The sequence below is a fragment of the Carettochelys insculpta genome, chromosome 21 (assembly GCF_033958435.1).
Source record: "Carettochelys insculpta isolate YL-2023 chromosome 21, ASM3395843v1, whole genome shotgun sequence".
NCBI classification, from domain to species: domain Eukaryota; kingdom Metazoa; phylum Chordata; order Testudines; family Carettochelyidae; genus Carettochelys; species Carettochelys insculpta.
Genome location: NC_134157.1, coordinates 9863507 through 9882741, shown reverse-complemented (window position 1 = coordinate 9882741; position 19235 = coordinate 9863507). Strand labels below are relative to the sequence as shown.

The 19235-nt window shown below is 44.8% G+C and overlaps 1 protein-coding gene across 10 annotated transcripts in view; it reads left to right on the top strand.

The window, feature by feature from the left end:
* EHMT1 (euchromatic histone lysine methyltransferase 1) overlaps window positions 1-19235 on the top strand; it is a 169490-nt gene that overhangs the window by 75494 nt on the left and 74761 nt on the right. For all 10 annotated transcript variants that reach the window (XM_075015208.1, XM_075015207.1, XM_075015206.1 and 7 more), the window contains one exon: window positions 11829-12385. In XM_075015208.1, the coding sequence (XP_074871309.1) occupies window positions 11829-12385 (557 nt within the window). The remainder of the gene's footprint in view (window positions 1-11828; window positions 12386-19235) is intronic.

The following is a 19235-nucleotide window of genomic DNA, read 5'->3' as shown; positions in this document are numbered from 1 at the left end:
CTGGCAGGCTGTCTGTAGGAGAGGACTGGCCTGTTTCCCAGGGTCTGTGAGAGTGAGGGATCGTTGTCCAGGGTGGGTTGTAGGTGATGTCCAGTGCTGTTCTATTATTTTCCTTGTTAGGCCTGTGTTGTAGCAGGTGGCTTCTGGGTACACGTCTGGCTCTGTCAGTCTGTTTCCTCACTTCCTCAGATGGGTATTGTAGTTTTAGGAAAGTTTTTGGTAAAGGTCTCACACAAAGGTGTTTTGTCTGAATGAGGGATTAGCCCAAATGCGGTTGTACCTTAGTGCTTGACTGTATACAGTGGATTGTGTGCTGTGCCCTGGATGGAAGCTGGAGACATGTAGGTAAGCATAGTGGTCCATGGGTTTCCGGCTTAGGGTGGTGTTTATGAGACTGCTGGTCATGTCATGTTGGATGAGAGCTGTTGTCTATAAGAACAGGAGCTGGTTTGGATTCTATTCCCTTTATAAGGACACCTCTGACTGGGTTGTGTGCAGGGGTTGAGACCAGAACCTCTGGAGCTAGAAGCCTTTAATTCTTGAGCTAAGGGATGAGACCATGAATCACACACACGCACAATTTAGAAATGCCTGTTCGGAGCTTCAGAAATGCATGTTAATTCAGATTCACACTGGGGCAGTTATGTGTAAGAATGCGGCTTTGTGTTAGCTTTGGTAGTGCCAGCTCTGCCACTGACTCACTGCATGTCTCTTTGCAAGTCATACAACTTCTCTCCATCTGTAAGATGGCAAGAATGCTGCCTACCTCACGGGGATTTTGTGAGGTGAACGCATGAAGTGCTGTGAGTTCCTTGGATGAAGGTACCGCAGAGATGCGGTGCTGGTGTATTTCAGTCATGTGGGGGAAGGGAGGCTCTTCTGACTTCAGTGTAGAAGCACAAAAATGAGAGAGAAATAAACTTTAAACTTCACGTGTCTGTTTAGTGCTCTGGGAGCAAGTCCCAAACAAAGTAAAATCCAGCATTAACTCCATGTGTAGTTTAATAGTGTTTTTCTGTCTAATGCCACACAATTGAGATAGAGAAAAGCTACATGAGACTAGCAGACTGATGACTAGAAGTGAGGTTGCACCATTCATCATGAAAGGCTCCTGTTCATTTCTTCTATGGGTAAAAGTTCACGTCACTCCTTCCTTTTGCGGGAAAAATGGGTAACTGGAAAGAAGTTCTTGTGTTGTATTAAGGTAGGGCATATCTAGTTTGTCTTGGGGTGTAACAAATTAATGAATCATCTCTTACATTGGAATAAATTCAGTTCTGCCAGTGGCCACAGTGCAGAGCACCCAGCTCCATCTCACCTGGTATTTCGAAGGAGACTGCACTTGTTTTGTTCAGCCCAGCAGATGGAAAGCTTTCAGTGAATGGCCAGTTTCAAAATTAATGAGCAGAGGAATGGAATTAATGGAAATAAAGTTCTCAGTTATAACCAGCCATTTCTGTGACTTCTGTGATGGTGGCCATCTTGTGGAAGTGATACCCATTGTGATGACAATCATCCGTCATCTTGCTTACGGATAAGACACAGTCCCATTTTTAAAATCATGTCAGTGTATTTAAACATTTATTCTCATGATAACTTTTCAAAATGAGTTTTGTGCTGGCAGAAAAGTGCCAGAGTGGCATCCCTGAAAAGTGAAGCCTCCTATCTTGAGAACAGATGCGGCATTAGAAAACACCTCTTCAGCTAACCACCCATTCCTCTTCCCTTCTAGAGATAGCTGCCTGAGGGGTGTACCAAGGGCAGTTGGCTTTCCACGGCTCAGTCAGCACTGGGGTTCCATGCTGAGCACTGCCCAGAAGGGGGTCAGTTGGGGCTCGAAGTTACTGCATATTTATGGTATCAGCTGCAGCAGCCTAGGTGCTTTCCAGACATTCAAGAAGAAAGGTCTCAGCTGTGGGGGACTTAAATGCGGGTAGAGCAATGATCTTGTGAGTGGAATTGGTGGGAGGTGTATGTAGAACCTCATTCCTTTGAGGATGGACTGAGTCAGTAGGCCATCCAACAGAGATTGCCTTTGTTACTACAGTTACAGCTGGCAATCTAAAGGCAAGAGGTCAAATGCAGTTTCCCTCAGCTGTCTAGTCCCCACTGTTTAAACATTCAAGATGAATGGACTTTTCTTCCCCTTAGACCAGTCGCAGATGTGGTGCTTCACACTGGCCAGCACAGCCACTTCACAATTCTGACTGTCGCAGGCCCCAGCATCAGAGAGTGATATGCCACAGTTATATTATGAAAACAGAGGACCAGATTCTCAGTTGGTTTAAGTTGTGTGACTGTATTGAGGTCTGGGAGCTGTGATGACTTGTACCCTCTGAGGATCTGATCTGAAGTTTTCAGCTCTTCTTCACCAAGAAGAAAAGAATCACCCTTGATGTCAAAGCTTTTCTATTTCTGCGTTGAACAAAATGGGCGGAGTTTTCCTCTCAATTCTAATACAAAATCTTGATCCAGAGGTTTCATACTAACTAGTACTACTTCATCTAGAACACCTCCATTCAAGTACCTTTTTCTTTCAACTGGGCTTTTCTCTGTTTTACTGTCTCCTTTTACTTTTTTTTTTTTTTTTCCTGAGAAAGAGTTCTTTTTTTTTTAACCAGCAAACTGTAAGACCCACAAACCATTGAACGACCTCCTATTAAAAGTGAATTCACCAAGGCAACCTAATCTTGAGGAAATGGCTCTTGTCTCTTGATTGAATATACAGGTGTGCTGTAAAGCTCTTGTTCTAGTTAAAAAAAAAAAAAGGATGCTCTTTTATTAAAGAGTATTTGTGGAATCCTAAAAAATGTGTACATGCACTTAACATTACAGTACATTTTAAATCAAGCCCTCTTAATACAGATAAGGGAGTAGGGCCTTCTCAACTGTTTGAGGATGACCTACGAAATGACCTAGCAGCTGGGGGTTGTAACTGGGTGGTCTTCCCCTTTGTGGGCCCAGGTTGGGGTGGGGGGTGCTACTTTCATGCAGTTCACTTTTGAGACCCATGATGCCTGTAAGGACAAGAGAGAGGTGCAATTGAGGAGTTGGTGTCCATGGCTGTCCCTGGAGCAAGTCTGATAGATGCAGGGGAAAAGAACTGTGTCCCCCCTAGGCAGCTTAGGTTGGGGAAATAGCTAGGCTTTGCGGTTACTTGGTGTGTTTTTGTGTTTGAATTAACTGTGTTCTACAGGAAGGACCTGAAAGAAACCTGGGAGTGATGCTAGGCATTTCTGGGCTGGGGAGACAGGACAGCAACTTCTGGATGACCTATCTTCAGTCAAAGTCAATGCTTTATTTTGCAGGAGACTGCATAAAGCCTCTTGCCTCACCCCAGTCATAGTATTTGGTTTGTACCCTGAAGCAAGAGGGTTCATATCTCCTAGTTATTTTCCTGGCAAGCATAATTAAGGCTAGAAGTCTATGCTGTTCAATGAGACCTAAGGGAGCTAGTGTCCAGCTGAAGGCCAGAAACAAATTGAACCTAAGGAGGCCCAGATGGCATGAGCTGTAGTTCATTTGTCATAAAATCATCAAAAGGTAGGGCTGGAGGAGATCTTGAGAAGTCATTGAGTTCAACCCCCTCCCTGCTCTGTGACAGGAACAAGTAAACCTAGGTGTACTCTGTGTGCCTGGGGACAGTTACTGGCAAGGAGACCAGGTGCATAAGCCATTTCTATAGCAGTGCATGAGCCAGATCCTGAAAGACAGCAATTCAACACAAGCAAGTCTGATAAAAAGGATCAGAAACTGACAGGCAGTGTTGGGATACAAAGTGGTATAACATAATGGCTCCTCTCTCCAGAGTCACTTGTTCAGAATCTGAACTTTCATTAAAAGTCCAACTGCTCCTTTGCTGTCACGTTTGCAAAGAAAACCTCAGACGTGCAGTGATGAGGAGATGTCTGCAGAGAGGCAGAAGCAATAGCTGGGAGAGGTGAAAATTACCCCACTCTTCTCTGGGAGGTGTTGACCCAGAGTCCCAGTGGTGATCATTTAAATGTCAACAGAAGTGGTTTCATTCCTTACGGCTGAAAAGAGAGTAGGGGAGTCACAGCCTTGCCTTTTCATTCACAATGAAAGAATGATTGACAGCATGGGTAGACATACCAGCTGCGACCAACCTCAAACCTGCCAGGAACCCTGGATATGTCCTTGGTTGGTAGCCTGTGCTGCCAAGTCTACAAGACTGCTGTTACCTGTAATATTTAGATTAGAGGCAGCATGTGTCCTCTTAACTGTGCTACCAGTTGTCTTGTTGGTTGGCAGTGTAGGCGTACCCTTACCAGGAGTGACATCTCATTCCAGGGCACAAGTGAGTGGTGTCTGGGAAATTTACAAATTGAGATTGGCTAAAACATGGCAAGTCAAGGAGGACTTCAAAAGGACTTAGATAGGCTGAAAGAAAAAAGGAAATTCTTTGATACATGTGTTCACTCCTACACATTTCTGGTTTCTAAATTAACTGTAACTACTCTGGAAATGGATTGGCCATCACCACAGACAGTGCAATGACGTTCTCTTTGCAGTGTGGGGTAAAAAACAACGTATGTGTGCACACACGCACCCAACCCACAGTGTTTTCAAATGTGTAAAGGAAGGAATAGAAAATGATGCAGAAGGTATGACAGTACTACTGGATACACTGAAGCTATGCCAGCTCTTGAAATTACGTGCTTTATTCTGTTTTCCCTATTTAAAAAAACAGCCACACAGATGGAGCAAAAACAGAAGGGGGTTGAAGATGGATGAGGGAGAGGCGTGGAGGCTCGGAGCAATTCATTTGAGGAAATCTTGAAAAGGCACTCTTCAGAGAAGAGATGAATAGCATGAGATACAGCAGACATTTCTGTTTGCATCTCTCCTAATATGTGAGCAAGGAGATGTTCAATGAAATGCAAAGGCGAACATTTCTAAAAGAAAATATTTTATGCTCTGCTTAAATGAGCTGTGGAACTCATTGCCATAAGATACCAGCCAGGCCAGCATCTTAACCAGAGTCTGAAAAGGGTGAGACACATTGTATAAAAGCAGTCACAGTATTATTTGAAATTCTGTAAAATGGTGGTCTCCTGGCATGGCATTTGTGGAGCACACTGGTGCTGTGGATGCCATTTTTGCACTCGTACCATCCAACTGTGGATCCAGATGTTCTTTATGTGTGAGGCAGTAGCTTTAGCTCCAGAGCATCTTTGCGTGAGCTTTTGGGAGCTGGTTCTGAGATGAGAATCTGCAGTGGCTTGTAAGCTCCCTAAGGCAGGGCCCATATCTTCTTTTAGGCCACTCTGAGTACTCTGTTGGCACTTGATAAAGAATCTTTTTAAGTCACTGTCGCTCTTTTCCTAGTATCACCACATGGGGCCTTCCTAAGTCCTGCCTCATTTGCCTCTGCTTTCTGATTTGTGGAAGAGGCACCATGGACTCATTTTTCTTGTAGCATTTCTGCTTCACCCTCCAGCAGTGCGTTTGATGGTGCAATTATGAATTAAAAAGAAATGTGCTTGCAAATATTTTGAAGCTTTCTTTGAGTCTGGCTTCACCAGTACATTTGGCAATCAGGAAGAAAGGCCAAAATGCTGATTATATCAGATGCTATTATCTAGCCAAAGCATGACACCTAAACAACTTAAACATTCAGAAATCCTTCACAAGGAACACCCAGGCAAACCAAAGCATATTTCCAGTGCTGGGAAGAACAATTTTTGGGTCTTGACCTCTGACTGCACTCAAAAGACATTTGAAATATCACATGGGCCCAAACTCCATACAGCTGGAGAGACTTTGATTTTGCCAGCTGCAATCAATATGGTGAAGATAAAGTGAGGGTAGACTGAGGCAAACAAACCCAGTGTCATGTCATTCTGTAACATCATAGTGAAGCAGAGTATTGAGATCTTTACAGCAGATCACAAAAATACACTGGGAAAGCAACAGAAAAAAATGGATGCTTTTGCTCTTCGTGTTTGAGCCCTAATGTTTATGATGCATGTTTTTTGTCTTTTGTGCAATACGCACGGGAGGGTGTATTTCTTGAAGACATTCTGTTCTAGCTCCATCTTCCTGGACACAAGAAAACACAAAGATTGGTCAGTGTGCTACATGCAAGACAAAAATATCTAGTGTGATACCCTGGTGGGCTCCTGTATAGTTAAAGTTCTGTCTGTGGCAAGCCACAAATCAGATGTGTGCGTTGATGAAGATAGCAACTGTATCAACTTCAACTTGGAAGCTTGCTTGGACAGCTATGAAGCTGCATGGCTGCAAAGAGGGTCAGGACTGAGAAAACAGCTGGCATCTAAATCTCTGAGTCCAGAGCTAGCTAAAGTTTGGAATTCAGTCTTGTCTTATGTGGACTACATCAAGGCTCAGCTTGTTTGCATGCTGAGGTTTGCAAAATTGTGCAAAGGCATGGAGTCATTTCACAACATGGCGGTGTTCCACACTGAAGTTCGTTAACCCTTGTGAGTGATGATATTTTTAAAGTGAGAGACAAGCTGCTTGCCTATGCAATGAATTGCAAAAAGAGGGAGTTTATTTTCTTTGTGGCCAAAGGAAGATGTGCCTATGTCACATACGTATTCAGGAAACTGAATGAATTGAATAAAGGTCTGCAAGGAAAGAACGTGCACCTCTTTCAGCTGAGTGATCAAATCACAGGATTTATGAACAAACTTATTTTCTGGAGGAATAGTCTATTGAAGACAAATTAGTCTGCTTCCCACAGCTTTGCAAGTTCCTGGCTGACAATGAAATTAGTCAGCCACCCACAGAGGTGATGGCTGAGCATCTCGGGCAGATGGAGGAACAGTCTGCATCCTTTTTTCCCTGACTTGACAAAGTACAGTTGGGTGCCACACCCTTTCAGTGCAAGCCCAAGATGCCGTGGATTTGCCAGCATCTGAAATCAACAGCTCACTGAAATTTCTTGCAGTTGATCCTGGCAAGGAACTGATGCCCATCTTTCTCTGCAGGAATTCTTGCTCACTTGCAAGAATGAATATCCTGCATTTTCCATATGTCCCTTGAAACTGATGGCTCCATTCCTGAGCAGTTGGATTCAGCACACTTGAGTCCATCACATTTCGATATGGATCTCCTTTTGATGTCACATCAGAGATCAGATGTTCAGTTCCTGCCACATCGCCAGGCTTTGAGAAGCTGTGTCCCTACGCACAAGCCTATCTGTCATATTAGGGAGCACTGAATAATATACTCAGTATGTACATTCCTTATATTTCTTGTTTGCTACCTTGCTTGTTGCTTCCTGTGGTCACAGGGAACAGCAAGTCTCAGATTGGGGTCATGAGCACAAAAAGTTTGGGAACACCTGGCATAATCCCTTTATTTATTGAGTGCCTGGGGTTAGGGAGGATATTTTGCTCTGGGTTACTTATTCAGCAGCTATCCATGAAAAGGTTTCTTATATTTTCGTCTAAAGCGTCTGGAACTGGTCATTGTCAGAGACGTCTGTTCAGCACTGTATTTAGGTCATCTCTGTTCAAAAAAGCAAGAGCTTAATATTTTAAGATTGTGGCTACATCTTACTAACTTGAATGTGACGTAAGCCTGTGTTTTGCTCCCTTGGCTGCACTGTTGAATTGGGGCTGGAGACCTGGTCTAACTGGTCTGAGCTGGAGTAACAATTTTGTCACCTGATCAAGATGCTTGTACTATAAAAAGAGACTAACTTAATTATGTTACGATGTCTTATTGAGTAGTTTTAGAGCGTGACACAAAACTGGGGTTTAGTGGGGGGTCTCTGTAATTAGAGGCTTGGGTAGGGACCTCAGATAATCCTTTGCAGCTCCTGAATGAGCTCATGCAGGTCATCCCACACTGTCACTGAGGCTCACATAGGGGATTTGGACAGCGCTGAAACATGTTGGCAGTGAGCAGCCAACTTTTTTTTAAAACTAGGGAATTTGTTATTTTCTTTGATTTAGTGCTGCTAAAAGCCAGCAGGGTGAGAGCTCTGGAGATGATCTTCCCGCCACCTTCCGGCAGGTGTTTCATGGGCAGCTGCAGGACAAGCCCCTTTCATAACGTACCTCAAACCTGGCCTGAGAGGAGAGGGGAAATTTAATTTCTCTTCATTGTAAATCCTTGGCCTCTCTGATGGCATTGCCAACCACAGAGCCCAGGGGTAATGCCTGTAATCCCACAAAACAGAGGAGCAGAAATGTAGCACTTTAAAGACTGACAAAGTGATTTATTCAATGATGAGCTTTCGTGGGACAGAATAAATCATTTTGTCAGTCTTTAAAGTGCTACATTTCTGCTCCTCTGTTTTATTGAAGTATAGACTAACACGGCTACTTCTCTGTAATCCCGGGTTTTGCTACTGATATGTGCCCAGTAGACACTTGGTTGTCCAACCCTATAACACTTTTTATTCATTCCACCGAGCAGCTAATAGGTGGGTTGTAGATGGAAGCTCAGAAGGGCCGACCATCCATCCTGTATTGGGTGGGATGGTCCTGTATTTGAGACGCCAAAAAGGCATCCTGACTTTTTTTTGAAAGGGATGGATTATCCCGTATTGGGCCACCCCGCACCCTACTTCCCTGAGCCTCGGGGAAGCAGGGGGAGCAATGGGCAGCTGCCACTTCCCTGGGGCTCCCGGGAGTGAGGCAGCTTCCGCCTCCTTCCTGGCTCCCCGGGACTTGGAGGAGCCATCCCTTTCCCCGTATCTTCCTGTCTCTTATTTGGGGTAGGGAGATATGGTTGCCTTAGTCTTGCACCATGTACAGTACATGTACATTGGGTGCACAAAGCTATTAAATTATTTTGGGGAACTTCTAAGGGTTGAGTTACACAGGAGGTCTGACTAGATGATCACAATCGTTCCTTCAGACCTTGAAATCTGTGAAACCAACCGATCACCCCAGGTTCAGAGCAGTGGAAAAAGAAGCTCATAAGTTTACTGCCTAGTACTAACGTTCTCTACTGCTCTGCAGAATATGGACTGTTTTCCTATATCACTTTGTAAAATTTCCAGGAATGACAGTTTGGAAATGTTACTCTGTAAAGAGTAATGGCATTTGTTCCAGGTATCAGGTTGGAATTTCAACATGTAATAAACAGAAAATTGGAGGCCTTTTTTTTTTCTTTTCTTTTTTAAACTTCAGTCAAGTGCCTTTTTTCATAAAGTGTGTCCTTTATGGAGTAATGCAATTGTCCTTTCCCCTCATGCAGTGCTCTAATCTGTCTCTTTGGTCACTTTTATGGCAGCTAAATTGAATGAGCAGTGTGTGCAACAATTGCCAATTGCAAAAGCTATTTGACTGCTTCAGTGGGAAGGCTTAGCAGTGTAAATCCATCCTGTATTTAGCTCCGCATCTTGCCAGGTGCTGAGTGCCTCCTGCAAAGTGCCGAGAACCCTCTATTCCTACAGCCTGGCAAATCTGGACCCATCATTTAGTGTTTCTCCCGCTGCTAATGGTGCTAAAACGAAGATTGAAATGACTACACCAAGATCTATTCAAAAGTGCAAAATACAAGGAGTAAAAAGGACTGTTAGCTTTCTTCTGGTCTTTAGCTTAATGTTGTTCCTCAGTGCTTTTGAACAGTAACAGAAAACTCCATTCTTCGTCTTTCCAACTTTTAAATCACAGCTGGCAAAACCACATGCCTCTGCATCTTACTGGGGTTCTTAAACTCTGAATGCAACAATAAATCGAAACTGTCCCAGGAGGCGAGAGATGGTGTTGTTCCAACTTTGAAGACTGCTTGGAAGTCCATGAAGCTGCATGGCTGAGGCACATTTTTGCCTCTGTTCTCCCACATGGTCTCTAAGGAATATTAGTGAGCTGTTTTAAAAAGTTACTTGGCTGCCCATAGTCTAGACTGACAGTATCCACTCGGGGAGCTCTAATACGCTTAACCTTGTCTGCTTGGCAAAGAGGGCATTCCTAATGGAGGTTCCTAGCCAGGCCCAAACCTCCCAGCTGGCTCCCATGGGGAAGCCATGTGCATGAAGCACTTTCCCACACACTATTTAGTGCCACACATCCATTGACTTCAAGGTGAAATAAGCGAGAGCTTTAGAAGGTGAAGCTGATAAGGCAGTTGTAACCAGTGAGTGCTAACGGCACCTGGCTCTTATGGGAAAACGTTTTAAATCTCCGCTGATGACTAGAGAACATGGAAATGCCAGGAAACATTAGGAGTGTTTCAAGCGCAAGAGCAGCTCTGGAGCGAGCATGCGAAACAGGCAGGTGCCACTCTGACTCTGCAGATTAAATGCATTTGTAGACGCGGAGTTAACAATGAGCTGAATAACTGTTAAAAGTGTATCGTTCAGCAGCGGAGCTCTCATAATTTGGGGCTGAGGGGCGCTGCCTGTTCCCTTCAGTCCCGGGCCCCGCACCAGGAGGGAACAGTCAATTTTGCCATCTTTGTGGCAGCAGAGATTGTGCTGCAGCCCCTTTTGCACTCTTGAGGGTTCTTGGGCTCCTGCAGCCAGTGCCGCCTTTGCACTGGTGCTCAGCAACCCCGGGCAAAGCTGAGCTCAGAGCTAGTACTCCAAGTACGTGAGTCCCCCCGCAGTCCAAAATCTACCCCATGCTGTACAATCACCCTTCTGTTCCAAGCAGAAGAGACGGGCAGGATTCCCTTAAGAAGATGTTTGGAGGGATCTAAAAGCCCAGGTTTTCAGAGCTGTTCAGTATCCAGTGCTATTATCCTTATGCTTCTCAGTCTGTCTAGCCTTGGGAAAGAAAACAATACAAGGTGTCCCTGATAGTGTATCAGGTAAATCATTCTGCAGAACAGGCCAGTGAATTGTTATCACCAGCACCTTTCTTGGTGTATTTTTTTTTTTAAAAAAAAGAGCTGCTGGTACTCAGCCAGCTCCCAGCTCCCTACCCCCAGCCAATCCCATTACTGGGGCTGCTGAGGTGCTGGTACTCAGTACCAGTAGGTACTGGCACAAAAAAGCACTGGTTATCACTTCTGGTTGTCCAGGGAGCTGCTAATTTTCCAGGGGGGGCAACTTTTCTGCTTTAGATTCCATCTTTTAGCACAGATCTCACTGCAAAGTGAATTCAATGAATGTGGTTAGCATAGAACTGAGTTAAAAGTGGTTTGTCCCTGTTTTTACTCTGCCCTGTGTCTCTGGTAGGAAGCCATATGTCCTGATTCTGTGTGCTCCTTAAGGCAAGCCTAAACACTCTTTGATCAGGGTGAGCACTAGAAACTTGCTGGTGTCAGTCAGAGTGTGATGATTTTGATGATGATGCTTTACTGGCAAAAGCCTTAGTGTAGATACTATTATACTAGCAAAATAAGCGACTTTCTAAGTGTAGCTTATTTCATTCGCTGAGCCAGTATACGTGATGCTAACAAAAGTATTTGTTTGCCACTATAAGCTGTGTCTACACTGGGAGAGTGCTGGTGTAGCCATACGGGCAAAACATTTTTGGTGTAGTTCTGGCCTGTATTAATGAGAGTTTTGCCTGAGGTACGCATGCACAATTGGATAGCGTGTTGGTTTTTTTTTAATCTTTTAGGTATTGAAGGATGATCAAATATGTGTAATTACTGGTAATGCTAAAGGGTGTTTTTACCTTGAAAACAGTCATAAGTGAGGGACCATATCCACAGCTGATGTAAGTGATCATGTGTCCATCGACTTCAGAAGAGATACATGCTGGGTTACACGAGCTGGGAAGGTGGCCCAAAATATCCAGCTGTGTAAAAATGGTGTCCAGTTTTTTGGTGGGAGGTGAATTTGTTGTGACATTATTTACCATGGTTGTTAGCCATTTTTTCCTATAGAGGCCCAGTAATTTGTAACCCATGTCTTTCTCTTGTCCTGTCTCCAGGATTTAATGCCATGGCTGCGGATGAAAGTGCTACAGAAAAGCAAGTAGGGGAACCAAAAATGGCTGCAGATGGTGAAACCAATGGCTCCTGTGAGCGCAACGAATCTAATAGCCACCCAAACCCAACAAAAAACACTCAGGACAATACAAAAGTGAGCCAGCAGGACTCCAGTACTAAATTAAATAGGATAGCAGAGAATGGCATTTCGGAGAGAGACAGTGAGCCTGGGAAGCAGAACCACATGAAAGCCAATGACTTCACACATACTTCTGTAACAGGGAGCAATGGATATATTTTAACTAAGCAGATGGCACAGGAGCAGCCCCTAAGGACTACAGGCACCTTTGCTTCTGTCACTGGCCATGCTGCAAAAACTCTCCCAGGAGGAACAAGCAAAGGGAGAACTCTGAGCCCCTTTTCTCAGATGCAAGCCACCGTGCCAGCCAAGCTCGGGGAGGGGAGTAAAGACCTGGATTCTAAAAAAGCCACCACCACTAACGCTGAAGTCAAAGTCCACAGAGCACGGAAGACAATGCCTAAACCCACACCTAGCCTGGTAAAGTATTTGTACTGCAGAGTTGCTCTGCCACTACATGGTCTTGTGTTTTTCTTTTTGGTGTGTAGCATGGTAGCCCTAATCTGAGTCAACAGGGGTAATTCATCAATGGTCACTGATCTCTTTATTCTTCCAAACCGGCGGGGTGATGATATGGTTTGCACCTTGCTGCTGCTTTTAGCTTCACACCTCCCGCTCGCTGTTAGTGTTTCTAAAAGTGCAACTGATGGGTTACTTCCCCTAGTGTACTCCTGTGAGATGTGCGACTGCCTTTCAGCCTCAGCTGTGTTGTACCTTTGGCCCTTTTACTAAATCCACTGGGTTGTTTCAGAAACAGATTCCTTGTAAATCCAACTCAAAGGAACATCATGCGTAACCATGATGGTAAAACTGTGGGAACTTGCCATGGGAGATGTCTGGGTTTTATTCATGCCGCTCAGCATCACAGCACCTCACCTGCTCAGTATCCCTTTTGACATTTCATATTTGTTTATTCAGCTTTCTCATTCTTAAAATATGGCCTTCTCATTACCTTGGTACAGGCCTGTCCCTTAATAAAGCACACAGTTCTTCCTTCTCTGAGCGCCATGGATTTGGGACATGGAGAACACCCACTTCCAAACAATCTCATCCTTCCCTCTGTGGATATATGCTTGGGAAGGGAGGTGGGCTTTCCTTTGTGCACGAAACATTAACAGACTGGCTCCGCCAAACCTGCCAAGTGGGAGATGGTTTCCAGAGCTGAGGGCTTTCCATGGAGAATGTTCTGCCACAAACTTAGACACTTCAGCTACTTTACTACAGAGATCTTTCAAAAGAAGCTCTTCTGGAAGTTCTCTTCTGAAAGAACTTCTTGCAAAAGAGTGCATCCATACACAAAAAAAGGGGATCAAAAAGTGATCTGCTCTTTCAAAAGAGTGTCCCTGCAGCCACCGGCCCTTCAAAAAAATGGGACAGGGATAAAAAATGAAGACTGTTTTCATGTTTTACATGTTTTCTTTCAAAAGAAGCTTTCAAAAGGGGGTGCTCTTCCTGAAATGGGAAAGGAAGAGTGATTTTGAAAGGAGCGCCACATTCTTTCAATTTACTTTTGAAAGAACGCTTTTTGTGTGTAGATGATCCATGGGCTCTTTTGAAAGAGTCTCCTTCTTTCAAAAAATATTTTGAAAGAACTTGCTAATGTAAACACAGCCTTCATGTCTAGGGTCTCTAGAGCTTCCCAGCTGCCCTTCTTACTGTAACTGCTTATGGCAGACTTTTAGATAGCCAGCAGCTGTAGCCCCCACTAACACGTCTTTGTTTCTTTGCTTTAAATCTCACACCCTCCTTCGGTGGGCAGAAACCACACCTGCCATACAACTTCCCAATTGCCTTCTGTCATCTCTTGATTTCACATGAATGAGCTTGCTACCACTCCTCTTGCAGTTTTGGGTAATCCCAAATTCTGCACATCCAGGTCTGATGAAGGTGCAGCACTGATCTGCATCTTACCCAAATAAAGCACGGCAGCCACACCTGCTTTGCAGTCTCACAGGGTTGCTTCTCATATACTTGGATAATGCAGGTCAGCAACACAGACCCTTGTGGAACCTCCCATGGAGAGAGATGCTCCCTTGGGGCAGAGAAACAGGAGGAGGCAATTTTCCAGTAAGAGGTAAATCACCGGGCGAGGGGAGAGTGCCTCCCTTCATTTTACTGTAAATCAGAATAACTTGTCCCTGAGCCCACAAGGTTGAAGTTTAGTTTTAGAAAGCTGGGTGTTGAACAGCAATTGTATGGCTATTTTATGTGTACCATTACTGTGATTACTGGTGCACTTGGCTGTTTACGGTCATTTACAGGCACAGTAGCTGCACACAAAGTAAGGATGCAGTTGTGAACATGGATTTTTAAACAATTGCAACCCTGAAAACTCTCTCCACTTGGTTTTGGTTGAGAGAGAAGCAAAATGCACAACACTGCCAATCCAGTGGGTGTTACTAATTGTCTGCATATTCTCAAGCTATTACAAGTGAGTTAGATCATAGGCTTTTTAGTTTTTATCAGATCTAGTTTCTATAGACAATGAAACTTCTGCTCAGTTCAGTCTTCACTATAGTTATTGTCTTTTCCCCCCAATCGGTTTTGACTGCATCCAGTTTAGAGTAGCACAAAGTCCTGACTAGTTTGCATTTTTCATTTTGCTGGTGTTCTCTCCATAAGTCTATTGGACCCTCACCACCACAGTATTTGATTGTCTTTTAAAATAATCAGACTCCATCATCACAGCTTCCCTTTCAACTTGATAAGAAAACAACTAAGTTGTAGATAGCACAGCCTTTGCTATAAGTCCTTACCCTTTAGAGATCAAGCCACAGATGGAGGGGCAGAGGACTACAGCTTCCACATTTCCATGTTTAGAGCATCGTATTATTCCTGCTAGATCCTGGTGTTGCCTGAGACCTGGATAGGAAAAAATTAGATTCCTCAGTTGCCAAGCGATAGAATCTTATTGTGAGTGGTTCCCACCGATGGCAGGGTGGCCTACAGGGCCTGGGGTGTGGGTCTTCAGCTAGTAATGGGAGTATATTGGGGGGCGGAGACAGTGCTTGAAGTTTCTGCCCTCATCCCCCATGGCTATTGAAAGAAACTGGGCCCCACAACTGCTTTACTGAGGGTGGGCAGGCGGTCAAGCTCTCTGCTGTGTCCTATTGACATACCAAGAGAGGTGTTTTCTCGGAGCTTATGCCCAAATAGATGTGGTGTTGTTTAAGCTGCCACAGGAGTCTCATTGTTTTTGCTGGAACAGACTAGTCTGGCTACCCCTCTGAGAAGTGTACGTCTTGCATATGTAAGTAATAGGGTGGATATGACCTTTGATTGGTAGGTGCAACTTTGCACATAGAGCAGGTCCAAAAGTGCCAGTAGACATTTTAAGTACTGTGGCTGTTTTTTGCTATGGATCAGTGCTCAGGTTTGCATTGCAGTTCCCTCATCCGTTCTGTTCCAGATTAACGTTCATATGCTGTGCCGCCGCGAGAACTCTCTAGTGCATATTTGAATTTCTGTAAACAAAATGGTAATTCCCTGCCAACACTAACGGAAAGTGTTGGTAACAAAGGTGGAGCTTCCCTACTACAGTCCTTCAGCTTTGGTGAAGCAGCTTTTCTGTTTGGTTCATGACAGGTTTTACCACCTTCGTAGTCTTGGCTTGAAGCTTCATTACAGAGTAATGCCAATTATCAGAGGTTGTTGATGTGCAAGATGAGGCCCTGTCTGTAAGGTTCAGGGCAGCAGAATCTGTAGAATCTTGTGGCTCTTCCATGATCCAGCCTCTGCAGAAGGAAAGGAGACAAATTCTCACTAAGTGCTGCCTCTGGACCTGGAGGCTCTGGCTGATGGGGTTAGTCCCCTGGCTAGTTGGTTAAGTTTTCAAGTCTGTGGTTAATGGTGTTTGAGATGAAGCTCCTTCAAGCCCTTATGTTTTCTTGAGAAATGTGACACACAGCCCAGCCCAAAAGACAGCTTGTGTGTAAGCCGTGGATGAGTATATTGGATGTTGAGGGTGAATGGCAAGGTTCTGCTGATGTGCTCCCTGAGCTGCCCTCTTGTTAAATGATTTGTGCTGGAGGACACTTGCCTGTGTGTTGTCACTGACACAGTGATGTATGTTTGGTCTTGTTTTCTTTCATTGCTGGTAACTTTGTTGGTAACATAGGGCCTCTTAATTGTCTGGATCTGGACAGAATACAGTGTTCAGTGCTGACATAGGGCTTAATTAGTCACTTCGCTTGCCTCTGGAAGCATTGAGGGAACTCCATCTTTGCCATTTTTAATAACTTCCTCAACTGTTCTAAGGGAGTTGCATGGCAATAATGCACATCTCATCCAGCCCATCAAGAACACTTGCATTCAGCTACTCAGTGAATCTTTCATCTCAAGTGTGCTCCTATTCTGACGTCAGCAGCTTTCTCATCTGCTCTCCTGAGCCACAGAGGCAAGATCCCTTTCAGTCCTGCCTCCTCTGTGCCTAGATCTGGGCATTTTCTGAAGCCCATGCCAGACCTCAGTGTGACTTCCCTTTGGCTCCCTGACTGCCCTCCTTGAGGCCTTGTATCGGAGAATAAATCTGCAGCCTCTGATGCTCTAAGAGAAAACGTATTATTTAAGAGAGCGGTGCAGAGCCGTGATTGGGTCTGTGAAAGACTTGGTCTGAAAACCGACCAAATAAAATTCAACTATTATGAAGACCATGAATTTCCTAAGCTGTCTTCACATCCATTCAAAATGTTTTAGGTGTCTACAAATAAAAAATTGGAAGGGTTTGAGATCCACTGATTTTAAAACATGTTCTTCCATATTAATTTTGCCCTCTCCCTGATATAACTTTGTTGACCTCAGTGAATCTGGGTGCTACTCTGTACACTGCTTTCTATTAGTGTGATGTATGGATGGTCTTGAGGCTGCCTAAAACTATGTCAGATGGTCATGTTGTCAGAAGTATATTGCAAAAGTCCCGTGTTCCTTGAATGCCTGACCCAGAATTGGCACACTCTGGGAATGTCCTGGCTACTTGTCTCTTTCCAGTTTCAGTAAGAGTAGAACCAGTTCTTAGATTTTATTTAACTCCTATATACAACAAACAAAATCCAGCCAAAACTTTTCCAGGAGAGCGATAAATAAAAATGCTGTGGACTCAACAAAAGTACACCATTGTTGATCTACTCCAGCTCTGTATGTACTTGTCCTCATACCCACTGTAGTCAGGGGACAGAGTTCAAGGCCTCAGATGTAGTGGGAGAGAGGATGGGTCAGAGCACTGGAAATGAGATATAAAAATTTTAACCTCTACGTTGCCAGTACAAATCCAACCAAAATAAGTATCAGCTGAGTGTTGTTAGGCTGTCTTGGTGGGTGGTCATTGACTTTCATGAAACAAGATGATCTTGGCCCAAATTCCAGGGCTAAGTGTCTGGATCACTATACATAACAGACGGCTAGTACTCATCCCTTTATTGGCATTCTCAGCAAATAAACGTGCCACTGAATGGGCCATGGAGGTTGCATACCCATTTCAGTTCTTAGGAAGTGGCTTCTCAAGGTGAGGATCAAGGCATGTTAGGTTAGTGTGACCTGTAGATAAAAGGAGCACCTCAGACTCCAGGTTTGTTTATCCCAAACTTTTCACCAGTGCTAAAGTCTCACTCAGGCCAGGTCTGCGTTACAGGCTTCAGCAGGCACAGCTGTGCTGGTCAGGGTTGTGAAGAGTCCTGGTTTCTGCCTAGCAGAGTTGTACTGGCACTAGCCCAGATGCAACTAGAGCAGCTAAACTGCACTTTTCTGTCGAGCAAGTTTCCGTTGGGTGTGATTTTACCATCCTGGTGTGAAGCACAGCTTGGCTGGTATGGCTGTGTCTGTGCCAGGAGTGCGTGGCCTGTACGCCATACCAGTGACCGGACCCTCATCTCACCTGCTCTCAGAATTTCAAAGGGGAAACGTTCGTTATGACTGAACAAAATGACAGAAATGGAAGAACACTCCAATACATCTGCCACACGAAGGGGAAGAATTTGGCCTTTCAGGAAACGAGGCCAGACCCATGTTAGGACTTGACAGAACCAACTGGATGGAGGGATACTGGCTGTTAAACTACTCACCACCGTCTGAGTCCTTGCTCCCAGCTAATGTTTAAGAATCCCTCTTTGCACTTTCCCAGCTTTAGATAGTATTAAACTGGATGTAAGTTCTCAAGCCCTCTGCTTATGAGAAAAGGTAGGCTGGCAGATTAGCTGAAGCAGCAGGAGTTACTGTTGATCTCATTGCATCCTGTTATCAATCACAGTGCAGAGCGTTTCATCTTGAGGTCATCAGTTCACATGCTTCCCCAGGTCAGCAGTCAGCAGAAAATCCATGCCAGCTAGAGTATCTGATGCTGGACAACTTCAGCGAAATGAGCTGGTTCCTGGTGGACAGGTGAACATATCAAAGTTAAGGCTTTTGTCGTTGCGAGGCTAACGAATGAAGGCTGAGGCCTGGTATACACTATAGAGGTGGGTTGATGTCAGGCATCTTTTATCAACCCAATGGGTCAGTGTCCACACTCCAGCCTTGCTCTTGCTGATGTGAGTACCCTGCTATACCGACATCATAACTTCATCACTAGGGCCGTGTCTGCAGTAGCCCCAAACTTTGAAATGGCCATTTCGAAGTTTACTAATGAAGCGCTGAAATACATATTCAGCGCCTCATTAGCATGCGGGCAGCCGCGGCACTTCGAAATTGACACAGCTCGCCTCTGCGCAGCTCGTCCCGACGGGGCTCCTTTTCGAAAGGACCCCGCCTACTTCGAAGTCCCTTTATTCCCATCTGCTCATAAGAATAAGGGGACTTCGAAGTCGGCAGGGTCCTTTCAAAAAGGAGCCCTGTCGGGACGAGCCGTGCGGCGGCGAGGCGTGTCAATTTTGAAGTGCCGCAGCCATCCGCATGCTAATGAGGCGCTGAATATGCATTTCAGTGCTTCATTAGTAAACTTCAAAATGGCCATTTGCATGCCATTTTGAAGTTTGGGGCTAGTGTAGACACAGGCTAGGAGTGGCTTAGGGCTTTTGACAGTGTAGGATGACAACATTAGGTTGACGCAGTGTTTTCATAGATGCTGCATCCCTTGCGTAGTGTCATAGCTATCATTGCTGTCAGTTTCATAGCTCTGTTCTGCAGTAAGGCTGAGCCCTGACATTGCCAAGAAAGGCTGGTAGACTCCCCAGAATGAAATTGAGCAGTGCTGGCTGCTGGGCTCACAGCTGGAGCCCCCAGCCCTCCACTTCAGGATAACAGTCTAGCCCGATGCTGGGTTCAGTTTGAGAGCATGGGG